This window comes from Tinamus guttatus, unplaced genomic scaffold, assembly GCF_059628265.1.
Source record: "Tinamus guttatus ecotype Peru unplaced genomic scaffold, ASM5962826v1 Tinamus_guttatus_pri_ptg000942l, whole genome shotgun sequence".
Lineage (NCBI taxonomy): Eukaryota > Metazoa > Chordata > Aves > Tinamiformes > Tinamidae > Tinamus > Tinamus guttatus.
The window spans coordinates 169,389-190,564 of NW_028289476.1; the positions used below are offsets into that span (position 1 = coordinate 169,389).

At 52.9% G+C, this 21,176-nt stretch overlaps 1 protein-coding gene across 1 annotated transcript in view; it reads left to right on the top strand.

The window, feature by feature from the left end:
- Positions 1–21,176, top strand: part of HCN4 (hyperpolarization activated cyclic nucleotide gated potassium channel 4) — a 72,740-nt gene that overhangs the window by 5,449 nt on the left and 46,115 nt on the right. The window contains exon 2 of the mRNA XM_088538170.1: positions 15,887–16,310. Coding sequence (XP_088394296.1) covers positions 15,887–16,310 — 424 coding nt within the window. The remainder of the gene's footprint in view (positions 1–15,886; positions 16,311–21,176) is intronic.

Here is a 21,176-nt window from a genome sequence, read left to right on the forward strand (position 1 = left end):
GGCCCTTGTGTGTGTCTCTGCCTGTGGAGGAGCAGGTCGTCCCTGCTGCTCAGCCCTGCTTCCGTCGGTGGGTGCGAGGGACGGTTATTCCTTTGGGAAAAGCCGTTTAACATTGTCCCCCCCCTCCCCATAAGGCGGCTTGCTCGGGTATTTATTTCATCTCATTCTGAAAAACAGGCTCATTTCTGCATGGCCCTTTTTCCTGTTTTTTGGCACTTACGAAACATTCAAATCTAAAAGCAATAAAGCCCCTATGGAAAATCTCTTCCCCGCAGGCGTCTGCCTCAGAACCTTCCTCTCGTTTTGAACGAGGCATCGGTTCTGCGGGAAGAGCTGGTTCGAGCCGTCTCATACCCCTCCCATCACACGCGCGCGGCTCCTCGAGCTCCGCTGCTCCCTACCCCGAGCAGTCTCACTTTGGATGCGGAGCTCCTGCTCGTTCTCGTGAGGATTCGGAAGGCGAGCGGTGCCTGTCGCGATGCCGATGCCGTTCTGCGCTCGGAGGCGCGTGGAGGCCGCTCTGCTCGGCCCCTCCACAGCGCCGCAACGTGGGCCTTCGGCCCCGCTCCGCTGCCTCATCCCTCCCTCCTGCGCTGTCCCGGTCCCATCTCCATTTCCCAGGCTTCTTGTGCAGCCAGTCCCAGGTCCCAGCACCCAGCCTGTTGTCTGACCTCCCATTTCCACCTTTTGGTGGCACTTTTCCTTCCCCCCAGCCATGGGCACTGCAGAGAACGGCGCTTCTCCCACCACAGCAGCCTCCCCCTTTGCCAGGCGCTGTCCTCCCTCTTCTGGTCTTTCCAGGCAGGTTTCCCCACATTTGTTCCCACTCCTTCTACACGTTCTTGGTTGCCATCCTCTTTCCAGAATCCTCTCCTTTTTCCAGTCCCTACTTTCCTTCCTAATCTAAGGAGCAAACATTTTGCCTAGCAATTTAAACCCTTCTACTTCATCCTTGTTTCCATCTTTGGATACTACCAGCGCAAAAATGTACAGGCAACCCTGCTCTATTATTTTTTTACTACTATTTTTTAAACTCAAAAATGTTTCTCTCCTTGGAGTGAAGCATTTCCAGTGCTGTGTTTGCATAGAAGCACAATCTCCATTGCATTTGTGTGAAACAGATTTTATTTGAGGGAAAACTATTTTAAAAAGTGTCTTTTGAGAATGCATGCGGGACTTTTCAGCACTGTTACCAGCTGGTAAACATGGGTTTGTCCCTTCATTCGCTTAGGGAGCTGCGCCCGCGGTTTCCACTGCGTGCAGCGTTTGCTGCTATAGAGTCAGTGCTGCTACATCGTGATCCATTTATTACACACATAAAAGAGTGATCTCTGTCTGGAGATAAGGTGGTGTCATTTCAGCTTGAAACCATTGAATTTTGTCTTTGTTTCTGATGCGTTTTGAGCATCTCATTAGCAAGCCCACGAATCCCTCCACCTGCTCTCAAAACCAGCTATCTGCGCTCTTATCTCTGCCAGAGCAGAGATTTCTCTTTTTCTCTTATTTTTGAGAGCTCTGTTGGTGCCAAGGCAGTTATAGGTCAATTGAGTTATTGTTGGCTCTAATTGGCGCTCTAACAAGCCATTAAATCAATTTACCTACACATGAATGTCACTCAAAGAGAAAGGTGCCAGCTCCTCTTCTGTCTTTCCCAAGTCCAACCAAAGCCCTTTTCCACGGCCGAGGGCAAGGCCAGGCCGCAGGGAAGAGGCGCTCGGAGCAGGAGATCTCCCTGTCCACCGGCTGCTTGAGCTGCCCCGTGCGCATGAGCTCCTGTGCGGGGACGGGTGACGGCTCCCCAAGCCCGAGGGGAAGGGTTGCAAAAATGACCAACCTTGACGACTTTTTGGTGTCCTTGGAAATGCTCTTAATCCCTTCCCTGGTTTGTAGCAGAGCCTGGGCTTGCTCCAGCGTGGAGAGTCCCAAGTTCCCTTCCTGTGGCTGCTGGTGGAGGTGGAGGAACCACGGCCCAAACCGGGCAGCACCTGCCCGGTGGCGCCGTCACCTCTTCGCGTGGGTGATGTGTGTCCTCAGGATGCCCATGTGCTCTGTGGGTGATGTGTGTCCTCAGGACGTCTATTTGCTCTGTGCTGTAGGAGACTCAGAGTTATTACAGTGCAGACGAGTGATTTAAGTTTTGTTCAGAAATGTTTAGGTAACCTCTTCCTCCAGCAGCAAGGCTTGTTCCCGTGATATCCAGGCTCTTCTCAGTGAGATGATTCATCTGTAAAACTCTCATTTTTCAGCCCATGTATGAGGACAAGGTCTCCAGACCAAACAGCGCAGTGACTTCTTCCTGGGCTCCCTGCTCCTTACCCAGGCTGAGCAGTTGCTGCCTGGGAAGCCCCTTTCCAAACCCAAATTCCCATTCCATGCACTATGTTTACAGTGGCTGGCATCCAGCCCGGTCACCCCGTGCAGGCGGGAGGAAAGCCGGGCTGGTTAACTCGGGACTCGGTAGGAGCCAAGCGGCTGTGGATGCGGTGGGAATGCCGAGGCCGGCACAAGGGCACACGCAAGTCCCGTCCCGTTTGCGGAGCCTCGTCCGGGTGTGCTGATGGCGGCGCTGACCCTCCGCGCCGCCGGGTGGAGAGGCCGCCCGCGTCCGGAGCGCTGGCGCGGAGCAGGCAGCTCCCGCCTGCTGCCCTGCTCCCTTCTCGGAGCTGCGTCGGGCAGCGCGAGCAGCCCGGCAGGGGCAGTTCGGACCAGCTCTCCCAATGGGAACAGGAACGATGCAGGCTACGGGCTCTGTGCTGCTTCTCCTTGCGCTGGAAAAGCCACGTTCTTTCAGCACAAGCGCTTGGCACTTAATTCTCCCACCTTATTTCCTTTTCGTTTTCCCGTCCTCATTTAGCAGCAGGTACTCTTTGAATCCCAAGCATCATGTAAAGGTTAAAGGACAGAACACACCCCTTGTGTCTCGGTTTCCTTAAGTCAGAAGCACCATGGTGCTCCTTCCTTAAGAGGAGGCACCATGGAAGATGCCACAGAACTCCGCATGGTTTTAAAGTAACAGAAGACGCCAGAGTAGGTGACAAAAAGGATATAGTTAATATTTACAAGGTAGTTTCATGAGAATTTCCTCATGATTGGTCTTATTTGCATGCTATGGTAGATTCGCTTACATCTGTTGCCATCTTTCTTTAGGGCCACAAAAATGAAGAGTTCCGTGAATGACTAACTGGTTCCTCTGTGTTCTTTAGTGCAGGAGCAGGTGGTCGACATGTGCATGGTCCCATGCGCGACGCTGCACCGAGCAGCACGTGCGGAACTAGACTGGGAGAAAAACATAGAAAAAAGGCAGCGCAGGGAGGAGACAAGATGGAGCTGATGCTTTGTGTCTAACTGCGCAGCACCCGCGTGGGGTTGGAGATGTCCGGCAAAGAGACAGCTCTGGACGGGTGTCGAGCGAGTTTCGCTGCCCTTTAATTTGGGGCAAAAAAGCAGCTTCTTGACTTTCATAACCGCTCTTGCCTTTTAGGCCTGGCCCGGGCGCTAGCAGAATGTTAGTGCCCATGTCCGCGGCAGCGATAGCCATGGGTGGTGGGAGCCGTGGGGTGGTTTGCTCCGATCGCGGGGCTTTAGTGCAACCCCAGGCATGCACCGTCCGCGCCAGGGCTAGAGACCAGCCAAGGGGCCCGTGCGCTGCCCGGCAGCTCCTGCGGCCGGCGCGCACGGGCAGGAACGGCTCTGCCGGCTGCATTCCTCGCTCTGCAGCGCAGATGGGAATTCTGCCTAGACCTGGCAGCTGTGGGCATGGCCGAGGGCGCCTGGTGTTTGAGCAGGGGATCCGGAAACCTCATCTGCAAGTAAATTCACACAGCAGAATCTGCACTGCAGACAAAAAAAAAAAAAGATTTGCCTTGACATCATCTGCCCTGCTCGGCGATCCGCAGCCAGCCGGGAGCCCAGCACACGGCGCCCAGTCTTGCTAGCTCGCTGGAATTAAGGCTAAGCTCCAGCGTGAGCTAATACAAGCTGTTCCACCCCGAATAATTGGCTGCTGGATGGTTTTGTGTTCTGTCTAAGCATTCCTGCATGTGGGTGGATGTGTTATGTGTGTGTGAATGAGTCTGCTTTGGAAATTAATCCATAACATGGAGAGTGTGTCTGTTAACACGGCACCTCGTGAGCGCCGTGCGCGGAGATGTGCGAAGCAGGGCCGAGCGCGTGGGCCTCGGGGCCGGGCTGCGTCCCCGCGAGCTGGTGACGATGCTGCCCGGGTCCAGACCTCCACCTCTATTTCCCCACTCCTGCCACCCCAAAGCACACAGGTGGCTTTTGAGCTGTCTCTTTCCCACGGCTGAAATTGCAGAAGCAAGAGCATAAAAAGCAGTGACATTTCCCAGAAACCCAGTCCCCGCTGCCAATCCGGAGCCCGTTGTGGGACATAGTCCCCCGTGGTGGGTGGGAAATGACAGGGCTGTCGGCTCCCCCTTCAATACTGTAAGATGCCACTTTTCCACGTGCATCCATGTAGGAAAGGCCGATGCCTGGAAGCCACGCGTGCCGTGGGGCTCAGGGGAGCTGCCCTCTGGAGTCTGGATTTTGGCAGCTGCTGTAGGGTTTTATTTTCACAAGGCTGAGCTTTCTTAAGCACTTCCCCAGCGCAATCACCACACACTTGCTCTCAGCAAGGGCCGCCCAGCAGCATTTTTTCCAAGTCCTTCTAGATAAGATGAACAGGGACAAGCTGTGAAAGAGCCAGGCCAGCTGCCTTGACACTAGCCATTCATGTTCCCTTCAGCTTGGCCAATAAACAGACCTTAAGCTTTGCTTTCTGTACATATCCTAATTGCTGAGTTTCTGCAGGGAAGCAGTAACTTTTTCAAGTAAAAACTGGTGAGGAGAAACTTGTACCTGTCCCAAATGCGGCCTCTGAGGTGTGTTGTCCTTTAGAGAAAGAGATATTCGGTTGGCCATAGCACAGCCTCTTTGGTAGCTGTTCTTCAAAGGGAAAATATGTAAGGGAAGGTATTTCCGATGGATTTGCAAGAATACAAGCAGCAGTCTTAGGCGGTTCTGCTGTGCACGGCGCTGGCTGAAGTTCCTCTGTCCGCTGGGTTCTTGTGGCTACAGAAGGAGAAGTCGTCGTTCCTTTGGAATGAGTTTTTCCTAGCAGACACGAGGCTCCTCGGTGGGTGCCCGGTGCGGGGTGGCAGGAGGGCCATGCATGGCTGCTCGTCGCTGCTCCCGGCGCGTCCCCGGCGCTTGCGTGTCTCTGAGGCACATATGGTCACTGCGTCTAGCACCGACTGGGACCTGCTAACACTGCGCCACAGCGCTCGATGCGAGATTGTGCCCCTGTTTGGATGTTGTGGAATAGATCTACAAAGCAGGTCTCGGGGAGGCTGCCTCTCCCCTGCTGCTGTGGGAGTGTTTTAGAGCGCAAGTCAACATTGTCTTTCATAAAGGAGACCGTAACTTGGATTCTGAGCATCTAAAGGACTCAAGTGCCCTGGCACTTCGGTGAGAGCAGGGCTAATCTGCTCCCTGCCTTTCCCAGACACCAGCCATGGACTTTCCGCTCTTGTGTCTGAGCACAGGGCAACAGAATCAAGGAAAGGCTGGGAACTGGGGGTGCGGGTTAGGCCTGAGCATTGACCCTCTGAAACATCTTCTCCGGGCGCTGCTGTTTTACTCCGGTCGGGCCCTATGGGGGCAGCTGAACTGAGAGATTCCAGAGCAGGGTGAGAGATTCTCAGTGCGCACGGGTGCCCCGCTCAAGATCCCGTCCCAGCGTCTCCGCGGGGCCCCTCCTGCTGCCGGGTCAGCTCCATTCACCCCATCCCTGCTGCCCCTGGGAGCACGTTGAGCTCTGCCTGGCAGAGCAGCAAGCAGGGAGCGACGCTCCAGGCTGCGGTTCCTGCTGCCCAGGGAAGCAGGGAGCAACAGAAGGCAGGAGCCGCAGCCCGGAGCGAGCGCAGGGATGTTGGCCCGAGCGGCTGCGGAGCATCCCCACTCCGAGTCTGCCTGTCACTCCTCTTTCCAGCTCAGCCTTTCTGGGACCTGCTGAGTGCCAGCTGGGGAGCTGAGTCACATCGACTGTATTCCTAAGGGCAAGGATTTAGGAGAACAGGGAGGAAAACACTAGCTTTTGCTTTACTTATTACCAAGCTATTTTTAAACAGAGGGAGTAGATTAGCTAATAATTAAAAGAGCAACCATTGGAATCACCTAGTTGGGCATTATTGAAGGATACAAGTTCCCAGCTGATTGCCATAACGTCACAGCGTGTCCCCGCTCGGCTGAAATCAAAGGCTACGTCAGTGTCTGCTACAGTGGCTTTGGGGCAGGCTCCCATATAAGCAGAAGTAAAAACCTCTAAGTATGTTCCAGGATTTAGAGCATATGGCCTTGGAGAGTTTGCACCAGGAAAAAGGCAGAGGTTTGCTCTGATGGCAAACCTCACTTGGTAGCCATCCTGTGCCATAGGAAAGAGGATTTAGTCCTGATTACGGTCTGGAAAACTAACACGGAGAGGAAGTTAGAGCTGCTCCCGGAATCCGGACGTCAGCGGTGCAGTTCCCAAGTGTCCGAGCTGCCCTCCCGTCCCTACCGTGTCCCTCTGCCCTGCATGGGCAACGGGCACCGGTGGCAAAGGGGCTGCATCAATCCGAATGTATTTCTGAAACAACTTGTTTCTGGCAAGTTGTTCATTCTAAAAATATATTTATTTCTAATTGCTGAGCTGAATACCTAATGAATTCTTCCTTCCCAAGAACAATTAATCAAAGCAATGACTTAGGGCTGGCACTTGCTCCCCCAGGGCTCAGTGGCTGAGTTCCATTGACTTAAATAGAGCAGATCAGGCCCAGCCCATACTGGAAAAGATTTATCTGAGTGCTTCCTAATGGTGCCCATCACTATTTGTCTGGATGCCTCTGGCGGAAACGTGCTATATATATTGGAGGAACAGCACTGCGTGCTCTGATATAGTTCAAGCGAGCAGCTGCTGTGTTTTGCAACCAGTGTTGCAAAACAGCAGTGTTATATGTATAAGTATATATATATATATATAAAGAGAGATATATTATGCAAACTCCAGTAGGGATTCCGAATGGTCAGGAAAGAAGAGAGCTGAGTAGGAACTTGCTTGGGAAGTTCGATTAACTGGAGCAAAGAGCTGGAAGGGGGGATGTGGGTCACGGAGGCCCAGCGATGTGGGTTAGAGGTTGGCTGCAGGAGAATTCCCTGCACATCCCCAGCACGGCACTAAGATGGGCCCTGTGTATGGAAGATCCAAAACTAGAGGAATCCGCAGGAGCCAGAGGGATCCGTCCGTGCCCCGAGTGCTGGCAGAAGCCACAGATGTGTTACGGGAAGGAGCCCAGGGCATCCCCCGGGCACCTCGTGCCCCCGCTGCCAGCTGCTCCGAGCCCCGCGGCCGGGATCTCTGCGGGCTGCCCATCGTGCTCCTCTGCGCAGTGATTTATTCAGCCACCGATGTTTGGAAGGGATTCACGTGGATGCCTTAGATAAGCGTAGCCTTAGCACAATGTGTTTCTTCTGAGGCCTAAAATAGTCCGCGGGGACTGGATGGTTTTTTCCTTCCCTAATTGCTGCATTTTTTGGAAGGTGATTCATCCGCGTCTGGGGCCTGAGGCACCTGCGCGGCCCCAGGTGCCAGCAGCTTTAGGCTGCGGGATTCATCGTGCTCCAGTCCAGCCTGCGAATCGAGGTGAACATGAGGCTGGTAGCAGCCTGCAGAAGTGCAGGGACAGAGGCATTTTCTGCCTTTGCAGCAGAAACGCACATAGTCCCTGCGCGGGTCAAGCTCGGGTGTCTTATTCCTCCCTCTCCCGCCATCCACATCCCTCTTCGCTGCCCGCAGAGGGATGCAGAGGTTTATGGCTGGCACTTCTTGTTGCTGCTTGTCAGGAACAGGGATCCAGCGTTAACATTTCCCACTGGGGCTGAAAGTGCCGCAGTAAATCAGGGTTGCTCTGCTCATTTTCATGGAGTAACCCCGACAGGCAGGAGACAAGGACTTTCGTCTTTCCATCAGACTATTGAAAAGAACAGCTTTCCATTGCCTGTCTCCCGAGGCTTTCTGGATTCCCACCCTGCTGTCAAGCAGGAAAAGGTCAAGCTCTTTCTTCCCCCTACCTGGTACTTCTGGGGCTGGAGCAGAGGGTCAGACTAAACACGGCCTGGCAGAGACATAAATCCTCGCAACTGTGAAATGGTTTAATCTTCTTTCACTGATTTATTCTTGAAACATTTTAGCTTTAGAAGTTGAAAAGAGTAGGTGAGACCTCATGGGTGCCTCATCCTGCAAGCCGGCGGAGAGCGCGCAGCTTCGGATGGGAGCTGGATCAGGCTCCATCCTCAGGTTTGGAGAACAGCTGGACCAGGTTCCATCCTCGGGTTTGATCCATCCCGAGGCTCAGGAAGGCTCTAGGGCCCTTCCCCAGTTTGTTGGTCTTCCAGTTAGTAGCAAGAGGAGGTAACTGCCAGCCTCTTGCCTAAGCAAACTAGTTGTTCAGGGGGCTGATACGCGTTGCAGACACTTGTGCTGGTGGTGCTGGCTCAGAGGTTGTGGTGGTTCCCAAACCTTTCTGGCCCTAGGACCCTGTACAAGGGCTTGGCAGTGTTGTAAGAAGAGACCTTCTGTTTCCGCTCCCTCTCCATGTGGGCAGTCTGGCACCCTGATTCCCCATCAACACCAAGCTGGGGCTCCGCACTATCCCTGAGGAACATTTTAGCATCTCCTATGGCCAGAGGTCCTTGCTCACCCCGCGGGAGCTTCTCTGTGACTTAAGATATCTCGGCCCTTCGTGGACGAGTGCAGAGAAGAGGGCAGGGATCAGCGGCTCCCAAGCGAAGCTCCGGCGAGCGGAGCGCGGAGTGGTCTCCTCCGCTGCACTCCACCGTCTCCGCTGTGATTCTTATCTCCCATCCATGTGACAATACATCGGTGTGTGACTCACGTCATCCCTCTGCCCTATTTTACCGTTTAATTTTAGTAAATGTGGGATCCTGGTGAAGAGGCTCTCATCCCCGTCTCGGGTAAACTTGTATGCTGTCAACAGAGCCGTGTCAGGGCAAAATAACCAAGAATCCAGCCTGCACCAGCCTGGGTGCAAATCGCAATGTTAGCGCAAATATCCCTGCATTTTGGGACAATTCAGAGCGCCCTCGTGCAAATCCACCTGTGTAACAGACTGCCCAGGTGTTTGAATCTGAGTCATGCTGGATGCTGGATTCAGGCCAGGGCCTGAACTTCATAATGTCACAACTTATCCAAGTCCCCATGCCTCAGTCCTTTGCATTCCACAACATATTCCTGGTGACTTGGAAGCTGCAGCCTTTATTGATCTCTTCATTCTCGACAAGAACAACATATGGCAAGTTGCCATGGCAATAAGTCCCTTAAAGGGGCTTCCTTCCTTCCTTCCTTCCCTCGGTGTGTTGGTCTTTTTCATTATTAAATCATCAGAGATAAACGCACACACAGAAGGGTCAAAGTCTGGATCAATGAGCAGCAAACAAAGAGGAACTCTTCCATATTCATACAAGCGAGAGCCTTCAGAAGATCAAACAATGCAGATTGCCAGGCCCTTAGCATGTCAATCTTATGCATAATGTATGCTGGGAGCTCTCTTAAATCAATACACATCCACCACCTTGAAAACCCTTGGCATTAAGCACAGGAGGCAGCGGGGGCAGGCGTCAGGCTGTATTTATCAGTGCAGGGATGTGAGGAAGCAGTTAAGCTTTGCAGCGCGAGCACAGGGGTTCCTGCTAAAATAGGGCAAATGGCAAGTTCTTGGTAAGTTCTTATGCTGGATGATGCGACATTGGTGTGCGGAGGGAGGCCCCAGAGCGGACCCACAGGAGAGCAGAGGGAGTTCAGCACCGTGAGCCCTACATGAGCCCTCCATGGCATGGGGTCCAGTGGGACTTTCCTCATCCATGGGGCAAATTGGTGTCTTGTCACTCCTTGAAGTGGAACACGGAGCACCTTGGTTTTGAGTGACACAAGGACAACGTAAAGTGTTGCAAAACATTTGCACTGACTGAGTGGCAGATTGCACCAAAAAGAGCTTAAAAATGCTTATGCAATCTCTATCGAACACGCTGCAGGATGAGGTGACAGAAGTTGACTTTAGCTGTCCAGAACTCCAATTACCCCGGCCAGGTGCCCGGCAGGCAGCAGCACTGTGGTCTGCAGCACCTCTGGCCCATCCTGCCTCCCGCGCAGGGATGCAGCAGCCGGAGAGGAGAGACCTGGGGAGCAGCCGAGGGGCCTCCTCCATGGCGGTGCCCATGGGCTCCGTGCTGCAGCTTGCGTCCCGCTCATGCAGGAACGGCTGCCACGGGACACGCGTGGGAGCTGGCGCTGCCTGCTGGTCCCGGCGGCGTGGCCAAGCGACCCGAGTTCTGCCGTCAGCTCCGTGCTCTGTGTGCCAGCCGGGCACATGTGCAAGAGGAGCCTCCCTGGGGGAGGCCCCGCGCTTCGTCATGCTTGGAGGGCGCTTCGCGGCGTTTGGGTTCCTCCCGGCGCGCTTCGCGCCCAGCCAGCACAGCGCGCTTTGAGCTCCCGAGGCAGGAAAGCAGCAGGGAGGAGGGAGCTGCTCTGGCCGCGGCTCCCGCCGTCGCAGCTGTCGGCCTTGCCCAGCTGCAGGGGTGATTTTAAACCCGCTGGTCTGAACGGCAGGGAGGCCGCGGCAGCGAGTCTGCCTTGGAGCTTGCCACTGAGGCCTGGGCTTGGCGGCTCCACTGGCTGCCGAGCTCTGACATCCAGCAAGTGCCGGGGGCAGCTGCGTTTGGATGAGCCCCGTCCTGGCGTGCAACATCTCCCTTAGGAAGCCTCAGTTCCCACCTGGGAACGTCGCTGTCCTGAAAATCTCCGTCTCTGCAAGAAGGCTGCAAGCGGAGCGGGAGTATCGTAGGGAGCGTCAATGAACTAATCATTTAAAGGGCTTCCTATTGCTACTAGGCATTCCCTAATCTGACTTAAAGAAAGGCCATAAATCATAATGTGCTCTGATATAGTAGGGTAAATGCATCAATGCCTCCACTGTGTTGTTTGCAAATTGTCAGGTATTAGAGTTGGAATGAGAATACCACCATGTGAGCGGTGTATTTATATTTTTACAGTGAAATAGGATGGAAATTTTCCCCTCAGTGCTGCTACTCAAATTACAGTACAGAACATGGCTGGGAACCGCTTTGGGAAGTAGGAACCCACGTTTTCTGGTTTGTCCGACCTCCAACGAAGTCACTTAAACCTTTTGTATATCAAAGTCTTCCTACGTGTAAGACGGGACAATAGGGCCTCCTTACTGGGGTCTGTGGGGCTTGTTACTGGCCAGGCTTCACTTTGCGAAGGGCCTGGTGCTGAGTGGTGGTTATTGTGGTTAAAAAACGGGCGGCAAAAGCCATGGGAAGCCAATGTGCCACCTTGCTCAGGCTGCAAATGCCCCTGCCAGCTCTTACGTAACCGCCGGCTTTGCTAATTTTCCACTCATCACACTTGGTGGATATTATGTTTTTTAAAGAATAATGTGAGCATATGCATTAAACTGCAAACACAGCACGGAAGTCGGCACTGTTCAGAGGGGATTAGGTGAGCAATTATGTAGCCTGCAGATAATCGAAGCAAAAGGCTAAATAGAGACCGTAGAAAATAGCTTGCCTCGAGTAAAACTGACAGCTGAATTCAGAGAAAATGTTCTCAAAGACAAAACAGGAGTTTTAAGCTGTGGCCATGCAATGAGAGTGCGCGTGCTGTGCCGGAGAGCTGCAAGGGCAGCTCCGGAGCGGGACGGAGCCTCCTGCGCCCCTCTGCGCCCCACTCCGGCCCGGCGCCCTGCGGTGCGGGCGGGTTTGCGCTATGTTTGCGCTGGCAAGATGCGTTCACCAAAGAACTGCTCTTGCAGGGCCAGGGCACTCAGCTCCGGTGCTGGGAGAGGAGCCGCATGCCCGGACACCCTCCGTGAGGAGTCGCTTTGTCTTGCGTCCTCTCCGTGCGGCTCTGCCGAAACTGCTGGAAACATGCAGCGAGCTTTGTCACTTCAGGGCTGGGGTTGCTCCACTCTGTTTTCTCTTGGTAGTGCAAACACTGCTGAGCAAGAAGAACAGAAGTTAAGGCCACAAATGTGCCACGCTCAGGGACAGTCTTGGAATGCTGCGGTGACACAGGAACGCCAACCAGCCCAACCTCGGCCCTTCCTTATTTTCAGGCCAGCAATCACGCGACCTCCTGAGCTCCTGCACTCTAAATGGTTTTACTGTATCAAGATTTTTGGAAAAGAGAAATTTATTTCATAAGAAAAGACATCTGAAAGCAGGATTCGCAGCCTGCTCTTACATTATGTGTTAGATAAAACCAAAAGCTGATGGAACTTTTTGGTCAAAACCACAAACCAATACCTTGTGTTATATGCACCTATTCCCATGCAGTGTCCGTGCCACCCCAGCTCACTCTCTGCTCCAGCCCAGTAGTGCCTCAGGAATGAGCAGCTCCAAGGCAGAGGCGCACATGGCACCGAGCCCTTCAGCCCTGCAACGTGTGCGCAGGGTGCGAATGTGGTGTGAAAAACACGATGGTAGAACAGGGTGCCAGGGTTATGTCGTGCTGGCTGTTCCTGTGCATGAGCTGCTCTCAAAGTCAACTACAATAAAGCTGTACATTCATACTTATTAATTTTTTATTTGGTTGGAAAACAGGAAGAGAAGTGTGAGAAGCAAGACAGGGCATCAGAGGGAGATGCCTGAGAGACGAATCTCTGCTAGACTCTTGCTCGAGACAGATGACAGGTTTCAGGTTTGCTCAGACTCGAGGATCAAGTTCAGATCTTAATGTTTGTTTTGCCTTGGACTGAGGTGGGCAGATGCCGTTCTCTCCACTTCGCCATGTGGCTTCTCTAGCTGTTAGACAGGGATAACAGCTCCGTCTGCCTGTCGTGGGTGCCGGGGAGCCAATTTCATCACTGTCAGCTCTGTGGAATCCCTGGGTGAAAGGAACAGCAAAAATGCAGAAAACACGGGTTATTAATAGCCGGTGCTCGCCCTTACATACATCACATGGACCGTTACTCACTCTGGCCAATAATTTACAGACAGTGAGAAGATGTTCCTCAGTGTAAATACACAATGACACACGGCTGGTATCAGACCTCTGCAGTGTTGCAGAGCTGGGGGTCTGTTTGCTCTGCATGCACCCTGAGCACATCGTGCTTAACCTGCCAGTAGCATTAAAATGTGCAGGAGCTGTGGGACTGGCTAAATTTGGCTTTCGAGGGAGCTTACCTTCCAGTCCAGCGTGGGTTTGTTATGCTAGGGTAGTGCATAGACTGAATTCTTGGTGATTTTCAGCTTTTTTGACTTCTTTCCTAGAGCCTGATGGTTGTCTCCTCCCTGTCACTTTTATTAGTCAGAGCACTGGATACAAAGGTTTATCATCATCTCTGGTTTGTAAGTGAAAGCCTCTAAATATCAAAAGCAAAGGAAGTTGGTGACAATACTCAAGTCTCTAGTAGACTCTTGAGGGAAACAGTGGTTTAAGAAACACCTGTAAGAAGTGAATTTTAGCACCTCATCTCTGCTTGTCCCCGTTGCAAACCTTGACTCTGGGTGGACAGCCAGCAGTAGTGCCCCTGGAAGCTGTAGATGGGACTGCAAAGCCTCTGGGAAATGACTTAGAGGCTCCCAGAGTTGGGATAGAAGGAAATGCTGTAGGTGAGGGTGCAGGATAACTGACCGTGGTGTGACAGTCCGGAGGGCATTCACTTTTGTAATTATACACACACTGCTTCCAGGCTTCCTGCTCTTGTGCTGCTACCGAGATTAATTGACTAGGAAAGCTGCAGTGTCATCTCAGGCCCTTAATGAGGAAAACCGCAGCTTGAATTTACACTTATCCCTGCGTCACGCCTTGCTGACCGACATGGCCCTGCTCCTGGAAGTGCACGGGGCAGCCCCGTGTCGCTCCCGCGCCGCGAGGGGCTGCCCGGGCCTCTCCGCAGGCCGCGCGCCTGCCAGGCCACGCGGAGGGAGCCGGGGCCGCTTGCGACACCGTGCCTGGAGCCTGGCTGTGCTCCTGGGGCTCCTCAGCACCCGCTGCTGAAAGCTCTGCGCGGGCTGGTTTGGGACCCTGGCTCTACCTGTGTAATGGTTGGGGTCTTAAATATGCCTTATGGACGCTTCAAAGTGATATGTTCTTATCATGGCAAGATAACCTCTACAGGAAGGGCTTTTGAGGCATGTTCTGCCCTTTCGATTTTACTTTTATGAGTTTGACAGGTTGAGGATGAGAAGCCACATCCTTATTTGACCTGGCTGGTTGTCGTGCCGTGGCCTCACTAATGCCGCCTTGTTCTGCGGGTCCTCAGGGTCTGCTCCAAAGCCGGGCTCAAGCTGAACTATTCTGACCGAATCCAGGTTCTGAGGATTCCCGTTTGCCCTAGGGTGTTTTCCTGGCTTTGCTGTCCACACATGGGCCCCTCCTCCTGCAGATGCCCCAGTTGCCTTCAGAGCGTCATCGTGGCTCCAGCAGCACCGGGGATTTCGCGGGTAGAGAGGGCTGCAGCTTCACAGGGCCCCACTCTCCCTGGGCTCGAGCCCTGTGCTCCTGCCACCTCGGTGTCCCCTCCTTTATGCCCTGTAGGCTTCTGTGGGGCTCAGGAGGGTGAGAACGATAAAAACCCCTGCTGGGTCATTTGACTAATGGAGCCACTGCTGTTTTCCAGATGTTGCATCTCAAGATTTAAGCAACCCACCCAAATAATCAGTTGCTCTTTACTTTGTTCATTTACTGTGACAAGTGCATCGTGATTTAAATAATTTACGATACCTCATGGTGTAATAGTAACTGCCCTATAGTCTACAAGGTAGAAATGATGGAATCTTGGCAATGTGATGCTACAGCACATTGGTATCACCATCTGGGAAACAACTGGAGAGGACTGGAGCAGTGCTCTGCTAGGCAAAGGGGCTGCTTTGTGAAAGTCCTCAGCAAAATATGAAACTGAGAAAAGTTTTCAGCGCTCACTCAGGAGCATTGCAGCAACATCACGTGATTGTGGATTTTTACACTAAGACCTGGGGAAAATCTTACAAGTAAATAAATAAATAAATAAATAGGGACTATACACAGACCGTGTATCCCTTCAAAGTCAAAACGTACTTGTAAGGGCCACAGAATAACATTGACTTGCCCCTGAAGAGAATATAGGCCTCTTGGAGACTATATTTTCATGGCACAGTAGTACAATGTTGTCCGTGCTTGCTTTTCAAATGAAAGATGTCCATGACTGTGAGCTTTAGTGATCCTTTCTGTATGACATGGAGGTCTCTAGAGCGATGCCTCAGGGTAATTTTGCCTCAGCAAGAAATCTGCTCCAGCACTGTGGATCGCAGCAGGGTCTCCAGCTGCATCCTGCTCCCTAAGCTGGCAGCATTAGCTGCTTCTGACGGACCAGACAGTAGGAGCAAGCTGGACAGTGGGAACAAGTGGTTGTTCTGGCACACTAACTTTGTGCCCTTCCAAAAACCTGTTCTCTGTTTTTGCAAGACTCACTGTGGTAGCTGTGTGGTCCTTATCACGGTGTAAATACTTAAGTCTCCCCTCGAGTTGCCCTGAAGTCTCAGTCAGAGTTTTGAAGCGACTGTGTCCAGTCCTGCACCTGATTCTTCTCTGTACTCGCCGAGACAGAGTATGAGTGAAGAATGATACTCCCATGGAGAGTGAGAATATGAGTGTCCCTGTGATATTAAGCGCTTAATTACATTAGCAGCTTGTGCACTGGGAATACCTGTGGCAGACTAGCACAGCCTAGGAAGCAAGTGGCAATAGAGCAGCATAAAGCAGATCAGTTCCATTGAGCTGTCCTCCCACTCCCTGGCTAATCTCACGTGTCTCTGTCTTGCTGTCCAGGTTTTACTGGGACTTGACCATGCTGCTCCTGATGGTAGGGAACCTGATCATCATACCTGTGGGCATTACATTCTTCAAGGACGAAAACACCACGCCGTGGATTGTCTTCAATGTGGTGTCGGACACGTTCTTCCTCATTGACCTTGTCCTCAACTTCCGGACAGGCATTGTGGTGGAGGACAACACAGAGATCATCCTTGACCCACAGAGGATCAAGATGAAGTACCTGAAGAGCTGGTTTGTGGTGGATTTTATCTCCTCCATCCCTGTGGACTACATCTTCCTGATCGTGGAAACGCGCATCGATTCCGAGGTGTACAAGACGGCGCGGGCTCTGCGCATCGTGCGCTTCACCAAGATCCTCAGCCTCCTGCGGCTCCTGCGGCTCTCCCGGCTCATCCGCTACATCCACCAGTGGGAGGAGGTGAGCAGAGGTTTGCTACACGGGCAGCCTTCATCTCTTCTCCACAAAGGCCCATTCTCCTGCTTTATCATGCTGTGGATGCTAAAGCAGCACATCTTGAGAGTAATGTTTTACTTTTAGCAGCTGCCCAAGGGCCTTCAGTGTGTTGTTGTTTAGTCACGTGAGGCTCTACGGTCTCCTTCAGGGTCATTGTACAATCTGGGATGTTGACGAGGTGTGAGCGGTGAGTGAGTACCGGGGGGTCCCCTGAAGGAGTGTGAAGTTGTGCAGCTCTAGAGATGCGAGGGGAGCGCCTGGGCAGATGGAGGGTCTAGAGGCAGCTGATCTGCAGGAACCTGTGGTGTTTACCCACACAGCTTCCTCGGTTACGTGCCCATCTCTTGCGGAAAGGGCTTGCTAGTGTTTTTATAACCATCTTGCTTTCTAAATGACACCACATTTAGGGGAAAAGGACAGGAAGGGCAGTCTGCAGGCAGGTGCTTTTTGCTTAAAGATGCAGCAGCCTGGTGTAAAGAAAGAGCAACCCCCACCCCAGCTCCTGGGCTAGTCCCAGCGAGTTCCTGTGCGCAGGACAAATCGTCAGGCTTAATGTGAGTGGAGCCACTGTCTTACTAAAAGAATGAGTTACTTTGTCAAACCTTCGTGCTCTCCGAAGCAGAGAACTTTCCGCAGCCTTGTTCACATCAAAAACATATCCCCAGGACAAGGAAAGCTGGTCGAGGCACCTTTGTGTTCTTCCGCAGACTTTCTCCCCTGCTTTGGAGCTCAGCCTGCCCGGCAGCATGAGCTAAAGTCATGGCTGCTCCTGGGACACGTTGCCCTTTTGCAGGCGGCCGTGGGTGCTCTCTGAGGCTGCCTCCAGGATCCCTGGAGGGACAGTGCCACACGTGGGGTGGCAGACGGTGCCACCTCATGGGCCTTTTTCTCAAGCAGGGCTTGACCGGGCACCCGTTTCCCAGAAGGAGTAGGAAACGAGAAAGTTTTTCCCCTTGGGGAGGCAGGCAGCAGAGGGAAGGGGCAAGCCCTCGTCCCTGGTGCAGCGCCTGCCTCGGAGCAGCAAGCAGGCAGGGAGGGAAGTGCTTCGGAAGGTCCTTTCCAACCGTGATGATTCTGTGCTTCAGTCTCTGCATGGCAGTAATCTGTGGAGCTCAGTGGAATGCTGCTGGTCGTTTCATCTTCCTCTTGCTCTGAAGTGTCTACCCATGGACACCAAGTTCACATTGGCTTTTCCTCACTGCCCAGATCAGTGACACAATTCGCGGTGATGATTTGGAAGTGTTAATTGCTGCAGGATGGAGCAGGATTGGCCTGGGCTTGCCCGGAGTGTTTGTGAAGGGCAGATTGATGTGCAGAGCGAAGACAGACTGTTGCGAGGAGATGTTGCAGAAGGGAGATGTTTATATACCCTGCTTTGCTCCCCTGACCTATCCCGCTGCATGTCTCATCTGCCGGGGGGTATCGTTCTCACCCAGGACCCCCACAAAGAAGGTGGTGAGCTGAGAAAAGCCGCAGGCCGGCCCAAAAGCGGGTGCCGAAACGGTGCGAGCAGCTCCGCTGCGGTCGAGGTTAGCGCAGGACCATGGGCTGCTCCGAGCGGGAGGGCTCTGCGCCGTGGCCAGCGCAGCCTTCCCAGAGCTCCAGCAAGGGCTCTGGGCTCTACAGCTGGGCAAACACCCTCCAGAAGGAGCAGAAAGCAACCCAGCGTGCTAATATTCACCGGAGTACAAAAATAAGCTGAATTCCAAATGTAGCAGTTTCATTTGCATTATCCATTTTGCATGAGTGGTCTAACGAACAAATTTAGCAGTAGGACAGAATATAAATAGGATGTTTTGGAAGTGCCCGCCCATGTCAACCCTGCAGCGGGAAGTCAGTGAGCCCTGCCTTACGGAGCCCAGCGAGGCAGCGGGAGGCGTTCGGAGCATCCCCAGGGCTGCTCAAGCCGGGCACACAGAGAGCCAGGAGCTGGGCCCGCACAGCGCCCGCTTGGAGAAAATGCTCAAGAAAAAACAGACCACACGGGAACACCCTCCAAAGCCCAGCTCAAGGGCAGGCGGCAGAAGCAATAAAAGCGGAATAAAGCCATGTAGCCCATACATCCCATCAAAATGGAGCAAGGCAGCTCAGACTGTGAGCGCTGAGCAAAAAAATCCCTTTAGGTTTTTATAGGCAAAATTGATTGAAACAGTTGTTTTCTAAGACCAATTTGCTGAGCTTTCCCTATTTTTTTTGCAGCATCTATACCATCTTTTGCAGCGTCTGGTTTGGTGCCAGAATACGGTAACCTGTATTTAAGCCCAGACTATTGTGACTTGCAGTCAAGGAGCATTTGCTAGGACAACATTAAAATCCTATCCCTATAAATCTGTTTCCAAACAGCAGATGGGCTAAACTAACCAAAATATTTTGATTTTAAAATCTGTGTATGTGAAGGAATATGGGGGTAAGGAAAAGATTTAATTGGTTTTGGTATTTATCATGAGAGATGATGACCCCCAGTGAGGGATCTTTTCCATTTTTTGTTGGAAAAAGATTACAGTTTTTTGCTCTAGGCACCAAACCCTGAAGGAAAGGACAATTTGGCAATTTTCCGAGTGCCATTTAAACGAAAACTTGAAAAGGCCGCCTTTTTCCCCTGCAGAGGCTGCGTATTGCACGGGAGCATTAGGATGAGGGAGATGCATCTTCGCAGGGTCCCCTCCTGACCACCCGTGATGTCAGCTGGAAGATGATGTCACATCTGAATGATGACGTCACTTCTGAGAAGATTCGGAGGTATCCAGACAACTTGATGCCAAGGATAGAAGGCTGTCTGCAAAAAACATGAGAGGGCTTGCACAACCCATGAGAATGTAGCTCCCAGTTGGTTTTCATTTGGATTTGAACGGCTCCCTTAGGTCCTTCTGACATATTTGTAGCCTTCCTTAAATTTAAGCGGCTGGTGGCTAGGGATGCAATTTTAGGCTCAACACTTACCTGGCTCCTGGGAGTGGGGAGTTGAGCACAATTCCTGCAGCCAAGTTGCACGGCCGGCTCTGTTTCGTGAGGAGCTCCGTGTGTATCCATGAAAACCTTTGCTCATGGGTAAGTTCTGGTTCAGCAAACACTGGGGATGTGGCAAGGAAGGGAGGAAGGGGTCGAATTTCAAGCACTTGTCTTTAATGTCATTCAAGGGGCTCGTTGTAGCCATAATGCAAGGTACAGCGATTGCACCTGCACTGCCGAAGTGACCCCAGACCTGAGCATCTTTCAGAGAAAATCCCAGCTGCAGCTGCTGGCACCAAGCTCTTGCTGACATGTTGCAAGAGGGTCGTTCGGGATTTTACCACAGCCTTTTAGATGAAACTGTTTTCTCTTGTGCAGCAAAATATCCTTGCAGAGACAGGGCAGGCAGCAGCAGGGAAAGAGCTGCTCCTCATTCAAGCCACGGTTTGTGCCCTGCAGCCACGGGCAGCTCGAGACCCAGCCCCTGCTGCCCTTCAGGAGGAAGAAGCCCAGCGTGGGGTTTGCTGGAGCGGCTCTTCAGCAGGAAGCTCTGCTGCTACCGTGCAAACTGCGCCCTGCACCCGGGCAGCGGGCACGCACAGCCTTGAAGAGAGTATCGTAAAAAACGGGTTGTAATGAATTCTAAGGAGCAAGGCAAATATTTGAGTAGCTGCGTGGTAGAAAGGAAGGAGCCAGGGTTTTGCAGGCACCTCCTGGCAATGCTTAATGCATCTTGTGTCAGCAAGGGGGCACGACACAGGGACAGGGTGGCCCGAGGGGACACAGAGACAGGGTGGCCCGGGTCCGACACAGGGACAGGGTGGCCCGAGGGGACACAGAGACAGGGTGGCCCGGGTCCGTAGCTCACGTGCAGCCTGGCAGCCAGTGAAAAGCATTCGCTGTCTCCAGGCGTTTTTGTCTCAGATCTGCTCCCGGGGGGCAGCATCACCCCAGGGCTGGCCCAAGTGGCCCCAGCTCCCTGGGGCGGCAGAAAGGGGCTGCAGATCCCCTCGCTTGGAGGAGGGATCCCCAGCTCGGGGGCGAGCGGTGCCCAGAGGCTCCTGCCCGCACCGGCTTCGCACTCTCGGTGTCACCGGGCTTTTACATGCGCACAAAACGATGGAAGCTCTCAGGGGAGGAAGGCTGCTCTTCAACTGCCCCTACTCACCCTGAGAGCTCCTTGCTGCTCCAGCCTTTCGTTCCGCTCTTCCCAGGCTCCTCCCAGCCCGCTCCTTACATCCCTTCCTTGGACCCTGCCTCTTGGAGAGCTCCCACACGGGAGCTCCCACAATCCGTTAAGGTCGCTGTGTCCAGCCCGTTGGCCTTGGCGAGTGGCAGCAATGGGACTGCATCTGTCCACGAAGTTCTTTTCCAGGAGGACCCTCTTGAATGCACCTATATCAAGTGCAAAACCTTGAGGAGCAGCATTTCCTCACCTCTCTTTTACTATTTAACAAGACAGGGATGAGGAGGAACATGCCAAATCTGTCAGTTATGTGAATGAAGCAGGAGCTTGGCCCAAATAAGACCCTGAAGCCCCCCTGCCCTGGGGATGGGTCTGTGCTCCCCCTCTTTTCTCGCTGGCTAATGCAGCACAAGGCTGCCTGGCTTTGGCCAGGGCTTTGAGGTAAAATGAGGAGATGTCTTTGTGGGAAAGACAGGCTCAGTCCTGAGACAGACACGGGAAGGGCGCCGCTTCCATGAGCAAGAGCCTTATTGATGAAGTTATTTTCTGAGCACCGCTGTGAAAAGAGCTGTTTCGAAGACAGTTTCAGGACATGCAATTATCCAGTTTGCCAGCTTAATGCATTCAACTTAACCTCATTCTTATGAAGCAGAAATCAATGTGGTAACTTTTTCAGAGCTGAGAGATGACATTTT